Here is a 21,169-nt window from a genome sequence, read left to right as displayed (position 1 = left end):
AAATCCAGTCCATGGTATCCAGCCCAATCAAGTACAGTTCATTCTAGTGAAATGCAATCCAAATCTCTGTCCTTCATTAAAGGTTCTCTCTCTCTCTCAACCCAACAAATCCTGTCCAATTTAATTTGGTCAATTTGTACAGGATTTGTCCAATTTGGAGCAGGGATAATCTTGCCCGTGAGCTGCTAGAAGCCTCGTTTATAAAAAGACTTGGTTCAAAATGTGTTAGTGAACCATCTCTCTCACTGTATAGTAATGAAGGTCGACTGTTAAATGTTGGTAGGTAGGGTTGGCCAAAAATGCTATGAGGACTTCGTTGCTGACTTTGCGGGAGCATTTGGATGTTGAAGAAGAAGTTGATATGTGGTGTTCCGAGAAAGAACTTGGAGTCAGCGCCTGTCCTGTATGTCTATTTGTGCCTATTTGTGAGTATGGCTTTGCGCTATTCACCTTTCCTTTATGTGACCACTCACTATGTCTAGCTATTTTCTTGCATTAGAGACGAGGCATCTCCTTCTTCTAGTTGCTTTTTGATTGCCAGATGGGGCGGCGCTCACGTGGCGTCCGCCAGCGGCAGTGGTTGGAAGGCAACGGCTCTGTGTTTTCCGCGACGCGAAACTTCTTGTTCGTGGCCAATGTAGCTTTCGCTATTAAAGTGATTTTGTCCACGCCGGAAGATCAACGAACAGAACAAGCTCATAACGGAACTAGGCACGGAACTCGCAATGCTTTACAGCGGTGAACTTTAATATTTACGGAAGTTGTAATGCGAGTTCTGTGCATATCTAAGTTCGCCTCCGTAAAGATTTATGATATCTCTGAGCTCAATAGCCTTTCGGTGATATCCGTCACCTCCCAATGGTAGGCGTCATTCTACTATAGTCCTTTCTGGCTACGTCAACCACGCAGTTCCTATCCACGGGTGAGTGAGTGAGTGAGTGAGTGAGTGAGTGAGTGAGTGAGTGAGTGAGTGAGTGAGTGAGTGAGTGAGTGAGTGAGTGAGTGAGTGAGTGAGTGAGTGAGTGAGTGAGTGAGTGAGTGAGTGAGTGAGTGAGTGAGTGAGTGAGTGAGTGAGTGAGTGAGTGAGTGAGTGAGTGAGTAAACTTTATTAAATGCTTGATCTTTTATACGATTAAAATTCCGGGGTGCTGTGACAAAAAAAGACATGGCTACCTTCTTGTTATCGAATGTTGATGTAGAGCAGGGGCAATAAAGTTTTGTTTTAAGCAGCCGCAAGAATGTCGTCGGTAGATGAACCTTTTTAGAATTCATGCGTGCATCGTGACATATGCGGTTGACGTAATGACGACATAACGTTTGCTATAGAGACCTAATACATCCAAGTTTGAAAATGCCGCCCAATGAGTTTTCCATGCTTTCTTTTCCATGCTGTAAAGCAAGGACTTCTTATTTACGCACCATACTCATATTACAATGAAAAGCTGTTACAAGGTGCGCTGCCCATTTAATGTTAACGAGAACGCTTGCACGATCGCGTCGGAATTGCAAAGCCAATTAGAAGATCTCGGCGAAGAGCCATATTATAAGCGCCCAGCTGAAATCTAAGGGGAGGAAATGCAAAGAGTGGTCAACAATTTAGACAGGAAAAGCAGAACAGTGGTCCCCAAATTATTGAGCAGAGAAGGTTTGAAGGTTTGAAGATTAAAGTAATGTTCAAATGGAACCGAAATGCAGTCGACGATACGTAGTGAGGCATTGGAATTGGCCGAGTATACATTTTACTTTGGATCAGTAACTAATGCTTATATGGGCCACCAAACGAGAATAAAAGAGAACGGATGGGCTGGAGCACACTTCGCCGGTACTCGCAGGGCATGATGGCGGTGTAGAATTATTTTCCAAGGAAAACGGCGCAGACACCCGTTAGAACGTACGACGTACGCTGAAGAAAAATGTTATGTCCCCATTGACGACTCCGCAGAGAACTACAGAAAGGTAAGGGAAAAGTTCAACGTAAATAAAATATACAAAACAGCATCGGTCATGGAAAAGACGAGTTAATGGTGTGCAGGAAGAAATTAAAAAGAAAAAAATTGTATGGACAGGATATGCTCTGCGTAGCGAGAGGCTGAAGTAAATTGCTCAAGTAGGAGAGATTTGGTAATTTGGAAGTAACGGGAAGTAACGGTCATCGGATCCGGAACATGACAGGGTTGATTAGAGAAACAAGGGAGAGTGCTTTGTTTTTCAGTTGACGTACACAGGGTGATGGTGGTGATGATCATCAAAGATGATGAAAGTAAAAGCGGTTTCACTCTAATTAATATTTATTTTGAGTAAATATCGATTCAAGCACTTTAGCATTAGTTTTATTTTCATTAGCTTTAAAACTGGCTGTCTAAATTTGGAATCGATATTTTAATTTGTAATAATATGTTAGCCAGCTGCAAAGGTCAAAGTTATTGTGAAGCTTGAGAAGAATCCCGCGATGGCCGTTTTGGTTATGAAGGTCAGGGCTGCTTCGACTAAGAGATCCTCACTGAAAATACTTGCATGATTAATTTTTCAGTGCAGTTGCCTTGTACAAATGGGTAGGGATGACATAACCTTTGTCGTTAAAAGCCTGCAGGTCATTAATACGAAGGCGGGGTGAAACTGAGTGTGTGTCCTCAGACTGAGTCCGCAGGCCAATAAGTAAACCACTAAATGTACTGATATAATGACTGGGAAACTTGCTAAGGCTAACTCTCTGTTGCATTACAAATTTATGAGTCCCCCCCCCTCCCCACAAAAAAAATTTGGTCCTAAGGGGACCCCAAAATTGGTGTCAAAATAGATGGGCAACTTTGTTATGTATTCAAAATTTAGGTGAACCATTTCCCAAAAATTGAGCTTTTTGGATCCCGAAAATTTTATTTCGTCCGAGTTTGACCAGCATTGGTATCCGACCTATATTGATAATAGCCAACTCAGGGTGTCATGTACGCTGTGTGTTCCTCCAGGCACCGGGAGAACGAACGATCGGCTTTGGTGTGTTTGTGTATGCCGTACGCCCCGCGAAGCGTTGGCGGACTAAACGCATTCCCGAAAGCAGAGCAGCGACGCGGCAGTGGGGACCGGAGAATCGGCGCCGAGAGGACGGCAAGGAGATTATGGGCTCCCGCAAGGCGCACTGCCCGTGTCATCCGAGTTGGCCGCTGCCCGCGGCTAGGAGCGGGAGCCTGCAACGGTCGCCGGCTTCTGAGAAGCGTTCGAACCTCCGAGGTGTTGGGAGCTTGGAACACGAAGACAGCCGTGGACCTGGCGAGGAGGACTCTCGGAGGGAGAGAAGGATCGGAGGGAGCACGGTGGACGCAACGACGAGAGAGGACGACAGAAGGGACTGAACCGGAGTGTCGTGCGGAGAGGCCGCACTCCGAGTGATACGTATCATACGCGCGCAATATGTAAATAAATTCCTAATAATCAAGATATGCCAAGTGTGGTCGAGCTTCGTCGGGGAATGCCAGAGGGGCAGAGCAAGGGACCTGCCTGACTGGCGCAGCCGACAGGATCTCCGACGTCAAGCGGAACCGACCGGGAACTGGACGGAGGATGTGTGCCCACAGCTGAGCGTGCACCGGGGGCGTCGATGAATTTGCAGCCTTCCCCTGCAGCGCAAGTCTGGACAGGTGGGTGTCTTGTTGGCTCCTGTTTTGAGGGCACTATGGCAACCACGGGATATAACTTGCGGAGTCGCGAGGCCGAAGTAGGGGCCCGAAGCGAAGAGGGGGAGAGGCAGATGGAGCTGGGGTCGACTGCCGAGGTGCGAAGCGTCAGCGAAGGGTCAGTAGTTCCCGTCACTGACCAGATGGCATTGTTACAAATGAAATTAAAAATTGCGGAAACCGAATTGGGCAGAGCGGAAAGGGAATTAGAGCACGCAAGACTGTCTAACAACGGCAGTGCCGGTGCTGCGCTGATGGCGCCTCTGAGAGCGGAGGAAGATAGGAGGCTAAAATACACAAACATGCTGAAGGGAGTGCTGTTAGATATGCCAGCGGAAGAGGTGCTTGTCCCAGGCTGGTTTGATGATATTGAAGCAACGCTGGATGCCTACAGCGTCCCAAATGAATGGAGAGCGGGCTTATTATTGCCCAGACTGAACGAAAAGGCTAGGGGACTACTCGGTCGGCTCTCGGCGGAGAAGCGCAGGGATTACGCTGCGCTCAAAGAAGCGATTCTCAAAGGGCTCAGGCTGTCGTCAGCTGAATACAGGCGACTTTTTAACTACTCAAAAAAGGGATCAAATGAATCATGGGACCAGTTCGCAACGCGACTGCAAAATTATTTTACCTTTTATTGCAACAGCTACAACATAACTTCCCTTGAACAGCTTCGGGGGCTTGTAGTAGCAGATAAACTAAAAGAAGTGTTAAGTCCAGATGCCCGTGCTTTTGTCGTCCAAAATGGGACTAGCGGAAAAGCAATGCACCTGGATGAAGTGGCCAACCTTGCGGAACGATTTGACGAAAGTCAAATTGCTAAAGATGTCAAAAGGAGCGCAGGAAAGTCGGGAAGGAGAGAAGGAAAAACAATTGACTCGACTAGGGCGCGTTATGACGATGCCGGACGATCGGCTCCTTATGCCAGGGCGCGTAGGCTGTGCTACGAGTGTGGCCTTCCTGATCATCTTGCCCGTGATTGTCCGAAACGGCGGTCAGCACAGTCGAACCTCGTGCAAACGACAACAGATGACGGAGGCTTGGTGGCGCGTGTTGCGGGAACTAACTTCAGGAATGCAAACGTAAATGGTGGAAAACGCCCGTTCCGCGCACTCAAAACGATCGCACTCTGTTGTGAAAAGGCCAAATTCGTGGGGCACTTGGATTCAGGAGCGGAGGTCAGTGTCATTAGACGATCAATTCTGGGAGACCATGTGTCACTTACCAGTCCAAGCATAAAATTAACTGGGGCGTTTGGAGAGCAAGTGCTGGCAAAATTGGTATACGTCCATTTGAAACTGTTGGCTACTCCTAAAGACGTCGGAGCAGCCACGATTGGCACAGAATTTCTCTGTGCTTTGACAGACAGGTTAGCCCCAGGGATAGACGCACTTATCAGCCCGAGCACGCACGCGCAGTTGTTGGGAAAGACCGCAGTGACAGCGCATCAGACCGCGCCAGCGGGCAGCAGCGGTGATGAATTGTGCGGAGTCGTGGCGGCGACCGGCGTTATTACTACGACCAGTAAGCCACGCGGTGCTACTGAACTTGAGGTTTTCCGCAGAGCTGGCATGGACGACTCTATGTTGAGAGACGTACGGAAGCAGGTCGGAGAGGTTGGCCACGGCGCGGTAGAAAAGGATGAATTGAAGAAAACTGATTCAGACATGTTAGATACTGCGGCAAGTATCTGTGCAGTGACAGGTAAGCAGGCATCCAAGGTTGATGCGATCTCTGATGATGATATACATCCGGAACGGTTAGAAGGTGCGAGTGTAGCGTCAGTAAGAGTGACCGCACTAAGCCGGGAGGGCGACAATAGAGAGGAGAGCGTAGACGCAGCTGGGAATGTGACGGTCAGCACCAAGGCTGGTGACGACAGGGCCATTGCTGAGGGTAGGAGGCGAAAGGGAGAACGAATGCCCTTTGGTCGCCTTTTTCTGTTATTTGTGTTTTGTGTGTCCGCCTTGGTTGGGGTGCCATGGTGCGCTGAATATGGAGTCACGAGACATCTACCCTGTTTGAGTGCCGCGCGACCGGTGCTGAAGTGTGCTGCATTCCTAGAAGTCATGCATCACAGTGGCGATGGGGATGTCATGTACGCTGTGTGTTCCTCCAGGCACCGGGAGAACGAACGATCGGCTTTGGTGTGTTTGTGTATGCCGTACGCCCCGCGGAGCGTTGGCGGACTAAACGCATTCCCGAAAGCAGAGCAGCGACGCGGCGGTGGGGACCGGAGAATCGGCGCCGAGAGGACGGCAAGGAGGTTATGGGCTCCCGCAAGGCGCACTGCCCGTGTCATCCGAGCTGGCCGCTGCCCGCGGCTGGGAGCGGGAGCCTGCAACGGTCGCCGGCTTCTGAGAAGCGTTCGAACCTCCGAGGTGTTGGGAGCTTGGAAAACAAAGACAGCCGTGGACCTGGCGAGGAGGACTCTCGGAGGGAGAGAAGGATCGGAGGGAGCACGGTGGACGCAACGACGAGAGAGGACGACAGAAGGGACTGAACCGGAGTGTCGTGCGGAGAGGCCGCACTCCGAGTGATACGTATCATACGCGCGCAATATGTAAATAAATTCCTAATAGTCAAGATATGCCAAGTGTGGTCGAGCTTCGTCGGGGAATGCCAGAGGGGCAAAGCAAGGGACCTGCCTGACTCAGGGTGACTTCCAAATTTAGGCAGGTCCAAAATGTTGACATGCTTACGCGTTTTCAGCCCGTGAAAAGCTGCAAACATCGCAGGATTTGTGTTTTTATTTGAAACACCTGTATTAGCTTATAGACGTTGCAAATAATGCGAAAATGGCGGCTTTAGCCAAGCGGGGCAATCCATCGACACTGGTCAACATGGGTTTCTCTTGCGTCCCTCTGTGTCAAAGGTTGTCCAAACGATAGTTCTCGATACTGATATAAAACGAACGTGCCCTTGCCAAGCTGAATGCAAGAGCCGTAAAATGTTGCCTTTGCAAGATTTCTCCCGAACGCAACACGATTAGCGGGGCGGAAAGTGGGGAACACTGTGTCGCTCGAAACAGATAGATCTATAGAGAACGTGCAACTAAACACCAAATTTTAGTAGAAGATAAGTCACTGCAAGTGCCACATTTTCATAGGGATAAAAGTTGGTTTTGAGGAAAATGCCCACATTCACTTCTGAAAGAAAAGGCCACCGACTCGATAATGCGCACGCACTTCGTCATCCTATTTTCGTGGCAATTGCAAAGTGGACATTATGGAAAGGATCTGGATTGTGCTTGTCTCATTACGCACTTTTATTGTGCAGAATTCATAATCAAATACAAGAAATGCGCATCAATATGCGTTATATTAATGAAAAAAAAAAGAAATCTTGTCTTTTATCTCATCTCCGAATCAGCTCTTTCGGGTGAAAGCTTTCCGCAATGACGGCAATAAACACACATTCCGGAGCCTATTATTTTTATTTTACTATGCCTGAATTTAGGGTACAACTGTTTCGCGAATACGAAATCTATACCGACCTTTATTATTAGATATATAGTGTATGTTATTTGGGACATAATCACCCAATATGAAGTGCGTCTTTAAGATAAACGAAGAAGAGACTTCTATGCCTAATGCAGATCCCTACTGGCCATGTACAGACTGCCACTTAAATAACATACCATTACTCGTTCTCGCAAAGGCATCTTGCTCATATTCAGCTGTAATACATGCATCAGAAATCTGCTTTGAAAGCCATCTGCGATGGGAAACACATCGCGAATGATGAAAGATATCACGTCGAGCATGTATTTAACCTATGCAGAATAGAGGCTATACGTATTAAGCCTGACTATTGTTCCTGGAGCTTGCTCTGACCACGGTGTCATATTTCATAATATGAAGGGAATTTGGTTGATTTTTTTTCTCTGTTCCCTTCTCACCTTCATCGAAGCGGGACCGCTCATGTAAGCAGTGCCTAAGCATTGATACATTTCGTTTATGCACGCTTTGAAATTAGTCTCACACCACTATTTTTTAACTCTTGGAATAAGTTGTGTGCTGTATACGCATATATGAGGATTTTCATATGTTTTGATACTAATATAATATTTGTATGCCCTTAGCGAAAGCTCAGAATTTGATTGGGTCATTTGGAATTTGTTGGAGACATTCAGACAAGATCCTTTCCTGCAGAAGATGAAGGCAGGCCCTCGAAATATTTGAACGGTAATGTAGCTCGAAAATCGCGACAGCTAACTGCACCGGCGGAAGGCCGAAAGACACAGAACTTATTTCGTAATTGCTTTTTCATCCGGTGCCATGGAGATCCCTCTGACCTACAGTGCCTTGCCATATTAAGGACACTGACGTCCTTCACCTGCTGCGGTGAAATATTTATTTTGTACTCAACAATGTTTCATTTATTTGTTCAACAATTTTACGCACAATTACCGGAAAGAAGAAAGCCTTTCAGAACCTAGGTAAAGGAGTGCACTCATGAAAAGGCTATGTGCAAAGGATGATAGCTCCATGTCGGCATTTAATTCACTGAAATTTGCATTCGATAGCGGTCATGCCTGGGAGCATATTTGTGTCAAGGCAGCAAGGCGAAATTCATGGCTTTATTATCAGTTTAAAACAGGCAACTGCTCTCGTTTGCGAATTTTAACCACATAGGGAAAAGGGTTTAGATAGTAAGAAAAGATCGAATACAGAGTTTCAAAAAACAGAAAAGGAAAATTGGTGCTCGGGGTAGTTCGGGTGGGAGGGTGCAGGTTTCATATCTTGCTTTGAAGAGACCTGTGGCTAGTTTTTCTAGGAATAACACGTCCGCAGATGAGGTCCAGTTGAGAGCACATTCGAATTGTTTCCTGCCCCAAATTAGGGAAACAAGAGTAAGAAAACAACGCAATAAAACTTGGCTGACGCTACAGCGGTTATAGCGATTACCAGGTCCATACGCATCATGACGCGACACTCGCAAAACCGCTTTTTTTTTCATCGTATACACATGTTCAAAAGTTTTTGTTTCGCTCACAATACAATTCAGCGATATCTTCACTGTACTCGATGACCCGCTCCCCTTTCTTTTTCTTTCTCGTTCCCCTTGCGGCCTCCCAACTGCGCCAAAATTTTCCGGAGGCATCTTAATGACGGGCACAGGCGTTCGAAGTATTCCCTGAGTAGTAGAACTGTTACTGCTGCTTTTATCCAATCAAAGAATATGTTCCTTATATTTCAATCGCCCTCTGCTGGTCTTCAAAGCAATCTTGTAAAAAATCAGAGCGTCCCTCGCGCAGCGATCGATATCGATATTTGTTTTTTCGCATATTGACATAATTCCTTCTTTCAACAGTAGTAATTACTGATAAATGTTTAATGACGCCTTTCTAAGACAATCGTTCTAATCACACACTACAATGTATTCATTAGATATTCAACTTAAAGTAAATAGTTTTCATTTGAAATGGGCAACGCAGAAGAAATTTATCGTGACCTATCCCCGCGAAGACAAATGTTGCTTAAATCTAATGAACCAGGAGAGAAAAGCACCTGGTCAGTCCATAGATGACATAATAAAAATGAAGCAAAAGTTCAAAATTATAGAAATTATCGAGGGGCGCTGGTGCGCGTGAGAGCTGAAGAGGTAGTTTTCGATAAAACACCGTCAAAACGAGCGTTAGTATTGGCAAAAAAAACCCCGGGCTGGGCGAAATCTTATTAAAAATATGAAAAGGAGATGAATTATAGCAGATGACGAAGAACACATAGAACAGGTGACTTTTTTAATACGATTGGGCGCTTTTCGAGTTAAACGGTGTCAGAACGGACGCATTTAGGGATACATTTCTTGGAGCAATGCTAGAAATATATAACGAACAGAAACAGAGATCAGAGGGACCGATTTCTGAATCACAAATTCAACGAGCCATAGACAATTTAAATTCTATAGTCTCCTGGACCAGACGGGTTAACTGCGGAATTCTATAAAGGATTTATGGGAGACATTTCCCTTCTGCTAAGACCATTGTTTTACGATGCATATGATTTGAAAGCACTAACTCCTTGTTTTGGTGTATCCCACACTGGGCTTATTTCGAAAACGGAAGACACAGGAAAGTAAAGACCGGTGACAGCATAAAGACCTACACCAACTAACCAATGTGGACTACAAAATATATGTGAATGTACTAGCATTCAAGTTGCAAATGGTAATGAATGAAATACTAGGTGGCCATCAAACTTGTGGCACCAAAAGCATCGTTTTGTTACGCCTAAAATTTATAAAGAAAAGTTTGTACTTCAATGCTGTGATGTCGGTTGCCACCCTTGAGCTACACATGGAAAGAGCTTTTGATTGTGTTTCACATGACCTCTCGCTTTTTTTATTCTGTATCATGTGAATATTGGTTTAGTAATCAGGGAGCGATTGGAGATGGTGCAACGCAATATTGGAACTGCAAAACGAGACTGCTTATAAAAAAGACAGACGTCAAGCTTTCGGTACGCTAGGAGTGACCCTTTAAGCCACCTTTTGTTTTGTATAGATTGAAACACTGTATTCAAATATACTACAAAATAACTGTATTCAAGGATTTAAGTTACAAGCGGCAGAAGTTAAGTGGCTGAATTATGCGGACGACGTGGCTGTGTTTACTGTTGACTGTGAGGGCATAAGAAAGGCTATTGATTGTGCTAGACTATTTAGTGAATCGACAGTAAGTCAAATAAACTGGACAAAATCCATTGGCGTGTTTGGCTTTGAGGAAGGCAGAGACTCCGGTTAACTTTGCAAACCTGCCCTGAGTGTCAACCTCCGTGAAATTGTTATCGCGACAGTCAACCGTATTGGAAGAGGCAGCTCGAAGATACCCGCGCCAAAGTAACAAGTCGAAAGGGATGTAGTTATCTCCTTTTGCCAGAGTTGCAGTCTATGTATACGTACGTGCAGAATGTATACATGTGAGAAAACTTGTGTAAATGTGTTGTATCTTTTTATTAGCACTTGTATACCTATTTAATCTATCACTTGTGCGTGTCGTCCTTTGTATCAGTGACAGAGCCTTCGTCAGGCAGGGAGAGTACGTGGCGTCCAAGAACAGTTTGATACCATTGTGAACCAGATGCAAGGGCAGCCAGAATCTATTTCCACGAAAGTATGTAGTGGTTAGTGGAAATACAGAAAAGAGATGATTAACTTCCTGAATGGCTCTTGACGGTGAGATTCTGTTGTCCTTGACGGAATTTGATAAGACGAAACCTGCTTTAACTGTTTGCTAACATACCCTCATGTAAGGGGATCATTGTAAATGTTATTTCGGCTCCCAGAATTGTGTAGAAGATAAAAGAAAAATCTATCATGGCCTATAGCTAGCGCATTCATCTATAAATCGGGAAGTCTAGGGTTCATATCCCAGACCAATTTTCTCAACTTCATTTTAATTTCAGCTTCAATGCTTAGCCTTGATTAGAGAAACCTCCATGAAACAATTTGATGGGAATAGGAAGCGTCTTTGAGACGTTCATGAACTCCATATTCTTTAATTTTACCGGAATTTTTCGATCACAATAATCAGCGCTGACACCGGAGTTTTTGCGACACCGCATCCTTAACACTATTAAGGTTGAAACTAAACACATCATAAAGTGTACGACTGCGATATGAAATCTTCGAATAGTGTTAAGACAAAGACTTATGACCAGTACTTCTATGATGACATCACAATTTACTTAGTGTTAGTCTTCTTGTTCATGTTGTTCATGTGCTTGACCTCTGTTTCATGGCGCTCATTTTGGTTTGTTCTCACAATATCTAGAAAGAATCGTGTACTGAACACTGCTATTTTTAATCTTCCTCAGCATGCCTCTCTCGCATTACCCTGAAGACATTCAAATCCACATTAAGCGGTGCGGCCTCATAAAGGTATGCAAGAATAAAGCAAAATTTAAGCATGCGTGTTTTTGTTCTTTGCCGAGAAAGCTGTGCAACTAAATGGAGCTGTGTCATCTGAATTTAGAGAACGTATGCAACAATACTTTTAAACTGGACCCACGGTGGATTATTTGGAGGTCAGGATATACATTACATGATTGATCACCTCTATACGCTTGAGTGCCTGCCCGTAATTGAACTACTTGCTGACATGTTTTCAGTTCCGAAACTAGAAGAAAAAATTCCCTTCATCACAAGTGGACGCGAAAGAAAGTAGAGCTTATTAGTATCATCCTGGAATATTTTCGCAAAAGATCAAAAATGCTTCTGCGTAATGTGTGCTACGATAGAATACACTTCTGCAGAAACATGTGAGTGTTCATCGGTGCTATTAGGTTCTAAATATATAGTAGGTGCATAGATGTTTTGATAGGTGAATTTATATGGTTATTCCATCTCGAGCGGCGGACGAACCTGAGTCGCGGGGCTACTAGGTGGCCTGTTGTGGTGAAGATGTTACGGGGTGGCAAGACGATCAACGCAAAAAACAGGGGATAGAGAGATGATGTTCAATGATTGTGAGATGACGGTTAATGAAATGTTGGCGGGCCTAGCGCGAGCGCTCCTTCCTGCACCACTGCCCACTTCTTCCTCGTCCGTAAGATACCAGGGGCCACGGAGCGATCGTCCTAGTTGTTGAGTAGAAACTTTCTCAATGTTGATGAGTACATGGCATAATGATGTGCGTGACTGGATGGCTTCAGATGAAGAGAAAGAAGGAAGAAGACAATTGCTTGCCGCCACGGTAATTCTCGGATGAAGCCTGGCCCAGAATGCTTTCGGACCACTGGCCTTCAAGAACCGATGGCCGAGGCCCAGGCACGCACCGCATGGCTTGGGCAGGGGTCGTGAGTTCATATAAGGCGGCTCTTGGGTCGTTGGGGTCTCAGGTCGGCAAATTGGTTCAGTTGGGTCACATGGTCGTCGGCTGTTGCACTATGCCTCGTGGCCGTGTAGGTGGCGTCTCGGGTCAGTCTCCTTCGTTCTCTCTTGTGGTCGGGGAGGGGGGACGGGGCAGAGCAACGACAATGTTGCGTCGGGTCCGACAGGCTGAGGAAAAGCCAGGTGATGCGCTCCATGGAACCCGCTGCCCCAGGGCGCCGAAGCTCCGAGCCAGGATGATGAGGAATGATGATGTACCCAGCGCCTCAAGCCAAAATGTTACGGAGCGGGAAGCCTATGAGCACAAAAGAAGAGAGGGCAAAGAGATGAGGTTCGGTGACCGTGAGATGACAATGAGATGTTGGCGGGCCTAGCGCGAGCGCGCCTGCCCGCGCCACTGCCCGCTTCTTCGCCGTCTGTGACAATATGCAGCGAGCCTATGCTTATCCAAGCGTATCACGCGCTGACAGTCCGGCCTACAGGTCCAGAAGGCGTGCCGAGAGAGTGATATAATGTGTATGTACAACTGGAAGGACTGACGTAAGGCAAGTTATGCGTCAGGTAGTGAAAGAAAAAAGAGGACTCCAGCGTTGGTGTAGGTATTATGAAGACTTTCAGCGAAGCGTATGTGGCTGCATTTCAGCGCACAGCTAGTGCACGTACTCTAATTTGACGCAGAAGGCATACGCCTTGACGCAGCTGGCATACGCCAAGCTCGCAAACATGTTGGTCCATCTACCATCACCCCAGGCTATTCTTGCCGGGCGACTACAGCTCGCTGTTCGTGCACATGGGCTGGGCGCTCTGCCAGAATACCACATAATATTTACAGCGATAGCGTTAAATTCCCCGTTCACCCACAATCCGACGTCCGCGTGCGGCGTTGGCGTTCTAACCGAAATATCACGATTATGGCTGATCACAAAATGGCCATAGGGCTGCCTGACATTGTTTTTGGCAGGAGAAGCCGACTCGAGTCTGTTTTCTTACGGGAGGGGGATAGCGGAATCAGCCTGCCAGGATACCTCCGTTCACGTTACCCCACGCAGGCACGTCTTGGTTAGACCGGTGCTTTATATATGGGCTGGTAGCCTATGCTATCGCGTCATATTTCTGAAGGCGGAGCTCCGGCTTCCTCCAGAAGTTTCAATTAAACAAACCACTTTTTGATGCTGTATGTACATGGCTTCACAGCATCGTCGTTGTAAGTCCCAACATAAAAAATCTGCGTCCGTGGCTCTGTTGACGTCGATAAGGTCGTCACCTAATATTTAAAAAGGCGAGAAGGTATATGTTTCGAGCTTTGCTTAAGCAGATGCTTTTGATTTCATAGAGCACCTGCAGATAAGGGCAAAGATGCATCGAAAATTTAAAGCGAACGGTATAGCGCTTTATTCTGCAAATCTTCAAAATTCATGCCTGCGTAATTGCATTAAAGGAACGATGGGTTCCTCAGAAACCGCTTCTACGCAATCGCTGCCTCACAGCGGTTGCACGGTAGAACCTTGAGTATATGTATGCGTCAGTACATCTGTGTGTCATGCATAAATCTTTATTCGAACCATGCATCCATAAACAATACTGAACTTATCTTCCCTCATATTTACTGACACGTAAAGGTTAAAGATTACTACTAGCCATGTTAAGAGCGTACGGATCCTTCAAGTACTATCAGAAAAAAAGTAAAAAATATTGCTCCTGTTAAATATGTTCAGAGGCCTTGGCTCTGTAAGCGAAAGACCAAATATTTGGTTTCCAAAAAAGAACAATTCATTGGCCCACAGATTCCATTTCGTTAATGTTTATTCTAATATAGGCTGTGTCGATAAACGTGCTCGATTTTGCTACGCGCTCTAATAAACGGAATAAACAAAACGTCTGCTTTGTTAAAGAGGCAGTTGTATGGATGGCACTTTAAGAAAAGCAATGCCCTTACTTTTTTGTGTGGGAGAAGTAAGCCTAATTAGCAGCATGGAGTAACAACTTTTTTCCGCTCTGTATCAGGAATCAGAAAGCGAACTGTTTAGAATGGAGAAAAAAAAATACATTTAACACACCTTTATTTCACCAGTAGGCGCACTTTGAGTTCTCCAATTTTAATCCGCTTATAAATTCTACCCTGGTGACGGAATTCGCACTATATTGTAGTGGAAATGGCTGTGAATCTAATCACTGTTAACGTATACAGTGGCGCTGTTGTCAAGATTATATGACTGTCGTTGTTTTTCAAGCAAATGTCGTTGTGCCAAAGGCAGATTTTATGGTAACGTTTTTTAGCCCTGAAAGTGTTAGAGCAATTAAATGCCGCTCTCGGCCACTTTAATATTTTTGTACCATCTCAGTGTCTAGCAGTTGCCCTTATTAATTAATTAGTGTGCTATAAGCTTTGAGGGTGCAGTATGTTCATATGCTGGGCTGTGCATTATTTGGTTTCCGAACGTTCTACGTGAAGGCCTCACCCTCTAATGGGGCAGGCTTAATTATCTGTAACCTGAACCGATATGTGTCAAAGGCATGTTATCCATCGCATTTCCTCTGGGAAGGAACGTAAACCACTGACCAGATAAAATATTTCGCCTAAAATGTAAACTTGATGGTGCATCGAGATATCGGGCATCGAAATCCACATCTCATGCTTCGAGGCACAGCTAGTTAGCTAGGGCGTGTGGTAGGTCACCTCGCCAATTTGCTTCACGCCTAAGGTGCTTTTTTGTTTTGAGTTTTTCATATCTCACCTTTTGTGCTTGCTTCATCGCTGTACTGCTGTTTACACAGTGTTAATCTTGGTGATTATTTTAATTAATATTTTAATGCCAGGCCATTTTTCAGCCATATCTTGCATTCATTATATCGAACGCAAAGATATTTGTCCCCTTGTTTTTCTTTTGCCCTGTTCAGCACAAGAAAGGATTCTCTTTTATAACACTGCGTTCTTGAAGAGGCGTTTAAAAATATACATTTTTTACTCTGCGTACATTGTGCATATTAATATTTTCAAGTTAAAACAAGCAACCGCGGGAAAACCGCACGGGCGACAATTAGGCGCCCATCGGTACATTTCGCTTATCGCTCCAGCCAGTCTGCGCGCTCTATGAATCACTGGTTGTTTCATAATTTCAGAATAATGGAGGGGAGCTTTATAATTTTTGAAATATACCGAAATATACTTTCGGTATTTGATGCCTGCTCTGGCTTTGGGAAGATGATTTTCTACTGCCTGGCATACTCGCTTTCGGACCTCCTTTATCATCCGAATGAGGAGAGCTTTTATTTATTTTGCAGTGCTCCCTGCGCAGGCGGTCTGTGTGCCCGCTCAATTGCACCTGTCGGACCCATCCATACTTGATCAATACGCACTTCTGTGCGATAAGCGGAGTACCAATGCCCCAGAGCCTGCTCATCAGTGACTTCTTCCACCTGGTTTTGTGACCACAACACTGTGCATTCAGCACTGTAGATTTGTTATTTCAGGTAACATTGAATAAAAGGCTAGCTTGAAACCACTGTCAGTCCTTTAGTCGATTTGTTTACACGGTGTCAAAATGAAGTGCATGGCCGTCCTAATTTTTTGTGCGCGGTTGTGCGCAATCAGCTGGTATTTCTTTTTCTTGTGACACGAAGTTCCATAAAAACGGAAGTTTAAAAAAGTAATGGCGTGCTTTCTGCTCCGCTTAAACGATACTCTCACTAAAGCGCGCTCCTCAGAAAAGTACTGAACCAGTTTTGAGAGCCTTGAAATATTGGATGCATTAAGCAATATTATTAATTATTTTTGCGATTCTAAGCAGCGCCATCCTGAAGACAACCTGGCAAAAGGAAATCTGCAGATATATATCTGTAGTTTTTTTTTTTTTTTTGCCGGGTTGGCTATTTTATGCATATTAATCTTCGAAAACGCGCTTTTCTGACTTTTTACAACATCGTAATTATTAATAAGTAGTGAGCACGAAAGAAACTACAGAATCCGAATCTTGCTAGACATCGGAAGCCTGGATTATTTAAATGAATACGTTCCTAAAGATACCCTACAATATTTCACAATTTCATCACAATTATTATCAAAAATGTAAAACAATTGTATTTTGCAATGGAGCTTTAACTACTCTTTTTTAAAGTTTCTTCGAAAAGAAAACATTAAAAGCAAATTTCTGCTACATATCGGAACATTATAGTATATCCATCAACATGTTTAACATTAACAGCCCGCTTCTACCAGTGGCCTAAGACGGAGGCCTTCAGTACCTAAATAAATAAATAAAAATAAATAAATGCCCGTAACGGTCACCAGCAATATTCCACATTTGCCTACCTAATGAAAGCGGTGTGCCAGAAATTGAGACTTGAAGAGTAAGCTACTGGTTCTATGAATTACAAGCTAATAGGCGGGAAGGGTCAAGAAAAGCCAACTGTGCGAATGTTAGGTTCCTTCAATGCTTGAAAACAAAGCGTCAGAGGCAGCCTCGTTTTAATACTTTATAGAGAACGTAGGGAGAGTGCGGCTTCAGAGTAGACCGTAGAATAGATGCTGTTGCACAGCAGCACGAGCGCACCCGATGCACACGTAGGACACATGGCTCCCTACGGCACTCAGAGCAGAGGCTGGGCTTTGTAAGGCTGTTGATGACTCGTTTGACATTTCAGCATCGCTCCCGGCAGAGATGTCGCAGAACGATCACGTGGGAAGTCCATACGCGCATCTACCACCCATGTAGAGTATCTCTTCTGTACCGCTCAGATATGAGGTACTGCTGAGCGTAAAGCTGCCTTACTGTGCCACTGGTGTCGTAGGAAATCATCAACTAAAAAGTGACGTCCTCTTGATGCAGAGAAGAAATGACTTAGATGTCTAAATCAAACTGATCGTGAGGAGAATGTTTCGTGGTAAAATCCAACCTCGACGCAAATAGCTTGCGATATTGTTCTGGCCAAATGAACAGTCCGCATTTTGACAACTGTGGCTCGATTGAAACTCTGCAACATATATTGCTTGAATGTCCTGCGTACGCTGACGAGCGTGCGTACTACAAACATAGCATGGAAAAGCTCTCCCCAGTGCGTTTAACAATGGACATTGTTTTAGGTCCCTTGGCCTGCCCTAGGCAACAAAGACTCGCAATGAACTTTTTATTTACGTATTTGAAAGAACTTGAGCTTCTAGACAAACTCTAAATTCACCTTGAATGTTACCCTCAGGCATTTTTCACGCTGTGAATTCCATAAGCACATTTATCGGACTATGTATTTCATCATTCCATTTTATACCATTATTACACGATGCCTTTTACAACGCATTTAATGTCCGCATTTTAACTCCCCCTTCATTCATTTTATTCTCCTCACCATTCGTTTTCAACATTTCCCTCCCCAATTCCCCTTCCTACACAGAGCAGCATGTCAACGAAATCTAAACGCCGGTTAAATTTTCTGTTTTTCATTAAAGAGTATCTCTCTCTCTCTCTCTCTCTCTCTCTCTCTCTCTCTCTCTGTTTCCCCTGCGTTTGTCAGGCCAGCTTCTCATTGCGGCCGAGCATTCGTCTGTACCATTCTCCTTTCAGAACGCAGCTCTTTGGAGCCAGTTCCTGCGTTTCGTGTCGTCGTCGCCGCAACCACATCAGGAAGGAGCTGTTTGACCCATTTCGTATAATAGTCCAGAAACCGCGTAGATATTGCCTGTAATTACCTGGCAATCGCATTCTTGTTTCTTTCACGTGACGGTACGCCACTACTGGCTGCCCCTACTTGTCAATATGGGAGACGTCACCCGCTGTAATTTTCAGCACCCATGATTGAGGCAGCCGTTGGCCACGATGGCGTCCTCATCAGAAGTGTACTAAAGATGAGTCACTATACCGGGCTGAAGGTACTTATACATCGACGCAGCTGCTGTTTCTAAACATTCAATCGAGTTGAAATATTGAGCGGAAACAATAACGGAGTTGTTCTGTTACTTAAGCGTCAGACTGCAGAAAGAAAGTACATTGGCACAGGCTTACTCAGGCGATTGGCAGCCCGAATCTCTACTTCAGAGGCTGGAACGCTCCGCCGTCCCACAAGATCCGAGGATTCATGAGTTCTGCGTTCCTTAGAAGTGCGGAGACGTACTGCAGCGTCTCCAAAGACAAGAAGTCATTCACACTGTGTAATGTCGGCGATGATAGCCGTATATTAGTAGTAGCACATAGTCCAAAAACTGAGTTGCAACCTTCGATATGTACCGCTAAGAGAGAAGATGATTCCTTAGACGTATACCAAAGCTCAGTGAAATTTTCTGAGAAAGAATTTTCGCTATTGCTAACGTTAATGTGGAAAGTAAGAAATTCTGCAGTCGTCAGTAACAGCCACAAGAAAAACTGTATGAACATATTTCTGTTTTGGTACTTCGCAAATATTTATACGTCAATAATAAGGAAGCATACATGAAAAATAGATTCGTTACTGGCATCATATCGCATTATGTCAAAATGATTTTGTTGGTAGGGTGGAAAGCATTTTCCCTGTAGTAAAAGTAATGTCGCAATATCACGACCTTGTGGCTTCAAAACCATGAGGACTTCATTAATCCACCCAGAACATTCCGACAGTTGCGGCACAGCGTATTTATCAAGCAACTTCTTTTTTTTACTTTTTTGACTTTAGCATTTTTTTACTTTAGAAACTGACCATCGGATGCTTGTTTGATAGCTGTATACCCAACATACAGGTTGACAACCATTTTGGAATGAAATATTTGCATGCAGACACGTGACTAAGCAGTTTCAATATTGATACGCCAAGGACAGCCTTTGTTTTTACCAAGATTCCAGCATTTCTTGAAGCCCGAATCGTTTCACAGAGTCCAGGGCTCTGATCTGCGGCGTGCTATAACACTCTTTAAAGCAAGGTATTTGAATAGAATAAACTTCAGAACGATGAAATGATCTCAGGTTTGCTAAGTTATATATGCTAAGTAGTTACCGTCCACATGCAATACCGCAGCACCGTCGACACCATTTAAAAGGACAGGATAGTTCCTATAGTTTTTTTACACATAAAACCCCCTGGGAGTTGGATATATATTTGAACTCAAGAGCCTCTTCTAAGTACCATAAAATGCAAAGCATTCTTAGCCGTACATGGCTGAACTTTGTGCACGAATATTGTTGTGTATTGATGAGTATGTATTTTGCCAGGAAAATGCTTGTACATTTGAATGTTTTGAGAATGCATTGTTCAATTGCTCTACTCCTGTATATCGGTATGAGCAGTTTGCTTTTTGCACATATTTTCCGAATGTGTTCACAAAGTATTTCATCGTTAGGCGGCAATGTATCTAATTGTTGGTATTAAACACTGCACTAGGCTTCTCCAGAGTCTATGCTCCAACATTGCCCCAATATATTGCGACAGACAACTCTTGCTAACTTTATATTGTAACAATTATGAGTACAGGCATTGTGCATTTTCAATGGTTCATAAGTGTCTTCTTAGATATCAATTTTCTTTAAGTCTATCCTTCTGTGCAGGGACAACTTGAGTATTCGTTTTTCAGGTACCTTCATTTAATGCGGTGATTTTAGAAGCGTTCGGATCAAAATGAGCCCATTTATTAGGCAGAATTTTAGTGATGCGCCAAAATTAAATAAGTTGTCAACATTATAATGCAACGCGCGCGAATGTTAAGGGTTTTGCTATTGGAATGGTTACGCATACAACTTTTTCACAGTGGCTTGCTTTCAAATTTTTTATCTATGAGTTGCTTCCCACAGTGTTTAGTATACATTCATGTTATTCAAATGACCAGACATTATATAAATTTAAAGAAAAAAATACTAGTTAGTAATGGTCTAACCAGGCTACACGGAATGCTTGGTCCCTTGATGGGGCGGGGACAGGTAGGTAAACGTAGGCCGTCATTGCACCCGCCACCGCTTCGGTGGTGGGCGACGGCTGTTGTTGCGGCTCTCGTCTTTCTCTCCCTCTTCCTTTTCTTCCTTCGCTATTTTCTCTTCTGTCTGCATATAGTGAACTAGAATAGTATTCTAGTTCACTATATGTCTGCACGAGGCAGCGGAGGTGGCTCAGCGACAGAGCCAGTAGCAGGCCCGTGCATTTTTTTTTTCCTTCTTCCTACAGCCACAACAACAATCTGATGTTACATGAAACACGTTTTAATCCTTCGAGTGAGAATACTAAATTTATTGTTCCTACAGAATCGCGATGTTAATTAATGTGAAGAGCATTAAGTTCTTTCAAAAATAGACAAGCGCGACATTTTTTTTTTCTTCTGCCACTTCAGAACATATCGTTAGTCATTTCTTCTCTTGAAAAAGAGAATGAGTGTACCATGCAATATGTGACGTGATAAGTACAGCCTACTTGTACTTTTTGTGGGCATCGTTGCATATACAGAGATCACACTGAAAGATCCCATTACTATGCTTTATTCATTAAGTTGTTATACTTTTCTCAAGGGGTATTAAAATGCTAAATTCGCTTCGTGTATATGTCTGCATTCATGGAAGCAGTGGTACGACACTCCAGGGACATCGAAATTAAACAGCCAACCACAGCTGTCTCGACGCCCACAAGGCGCCTAACAGGGACACGCAAAGGGAGGTGTTCTTTGAAGCCTAGAAATTCAAGATTACTATTTGCATATATTTTAATTACAAATATTCTATATTGGAACA

The 21,169-nt window shown here is 44.3% G+C and overlaps 1 protein-coding gene across 3 annotated transcripts; it reads left to right on the top strand.

Moving 5' to 3' along the window:
• Positions 1 to 7,390: 7,390 nt before the first annotated feature.
• On the top strand, positions 7,391 to 16,004 carry LOC146172919 (uncharacterized). Of its 3 annotated transcripts, XR_014701839.1 has the most exons (5): positions 7,391 to 7,590; positions 11,486 to 11,549; positions 11,644 to 11,695; positions 11,780 to 11,929; positions 15,783 to 16,004. XR_014701839.1 is itself a non-coding variant. In XM_084583593.1 (4 exons), the coding sequence occupies exons 1-4, from the start codon at positions 7,523 to 7,525 to the stop codon at positions 15,905 to 15,907; spliced, it is 309 nt and encodes a 102-aa protein (XP_084439719.1). In that variant the 5' UTR covers positions 7,413 to 7,522; the 3' UTR covers positions 15,908 to 16,004. The 3 variants fall into 3 exon arrangements, 2 of the variants coding, with proteins under 2 accessions (XP_084439719.1, XP_084439720.1); XM_084583593.1 differs by lacking the exon at positions 11,780 to 11,929 and having other exon boundaries at positions 7,413 to 7,590; XM_084583594.1 differs by lacking the exons at positions 11,644 to 11,695; positions 11,780 to 11,929 and having other exon boundaries at positions 7,431 to 7,590.
• Positions 16,005 to 21,169: the final 5,165 nt, after the last annotated feature.

This window comes from Amblyomma maculatum, chromosome 11 (genome assembly GCF_055883805.1).
Source record: "Amblyomma maculatum isolate TAMU_Amacu chromosome 11, ASM5588380v1, whole genome shotgun sequence".
NCBI lineage: Eukaryota > Metazoa > Arthropoda > Arachnida > Ixodida > Ixodidae > Amblyomma > Amblyomma maculatum.
The sequence above is the reverse complement of the archived record's forward strand: the minus strand, read 5'-3'. Positions and strand labels throughout refer to the sequence as shown.

What these genes read in the sequence shown, in the direction of transcription:
- LOC146172919 (XM_084583593.1), top strand. Translation starts at nt 7,523, where the DNA reads ATGAAGGGAATTTGGTTGATTTTTTTTCTCTGTTCCCTTCTCACCTTC. An exon ending in ATCGAAGCGGGACCGCTCAT is followed by an intron (nt 7,591 to 11,485) that starts GTAAGCAGTGCC and finishes AATCTTCCTCAG; the next exon opens with CATGCCTCTCTCGCATTACC. An exon ending in CCACGGTGGATTATTTGGAG is followed by an intron (nt 11,696 to 15,782) that starts GTCAGGATATAC and finishes TTTATTTTGCAG; the next exon opens with TGCTCCCTGCGCAGGCGGTC.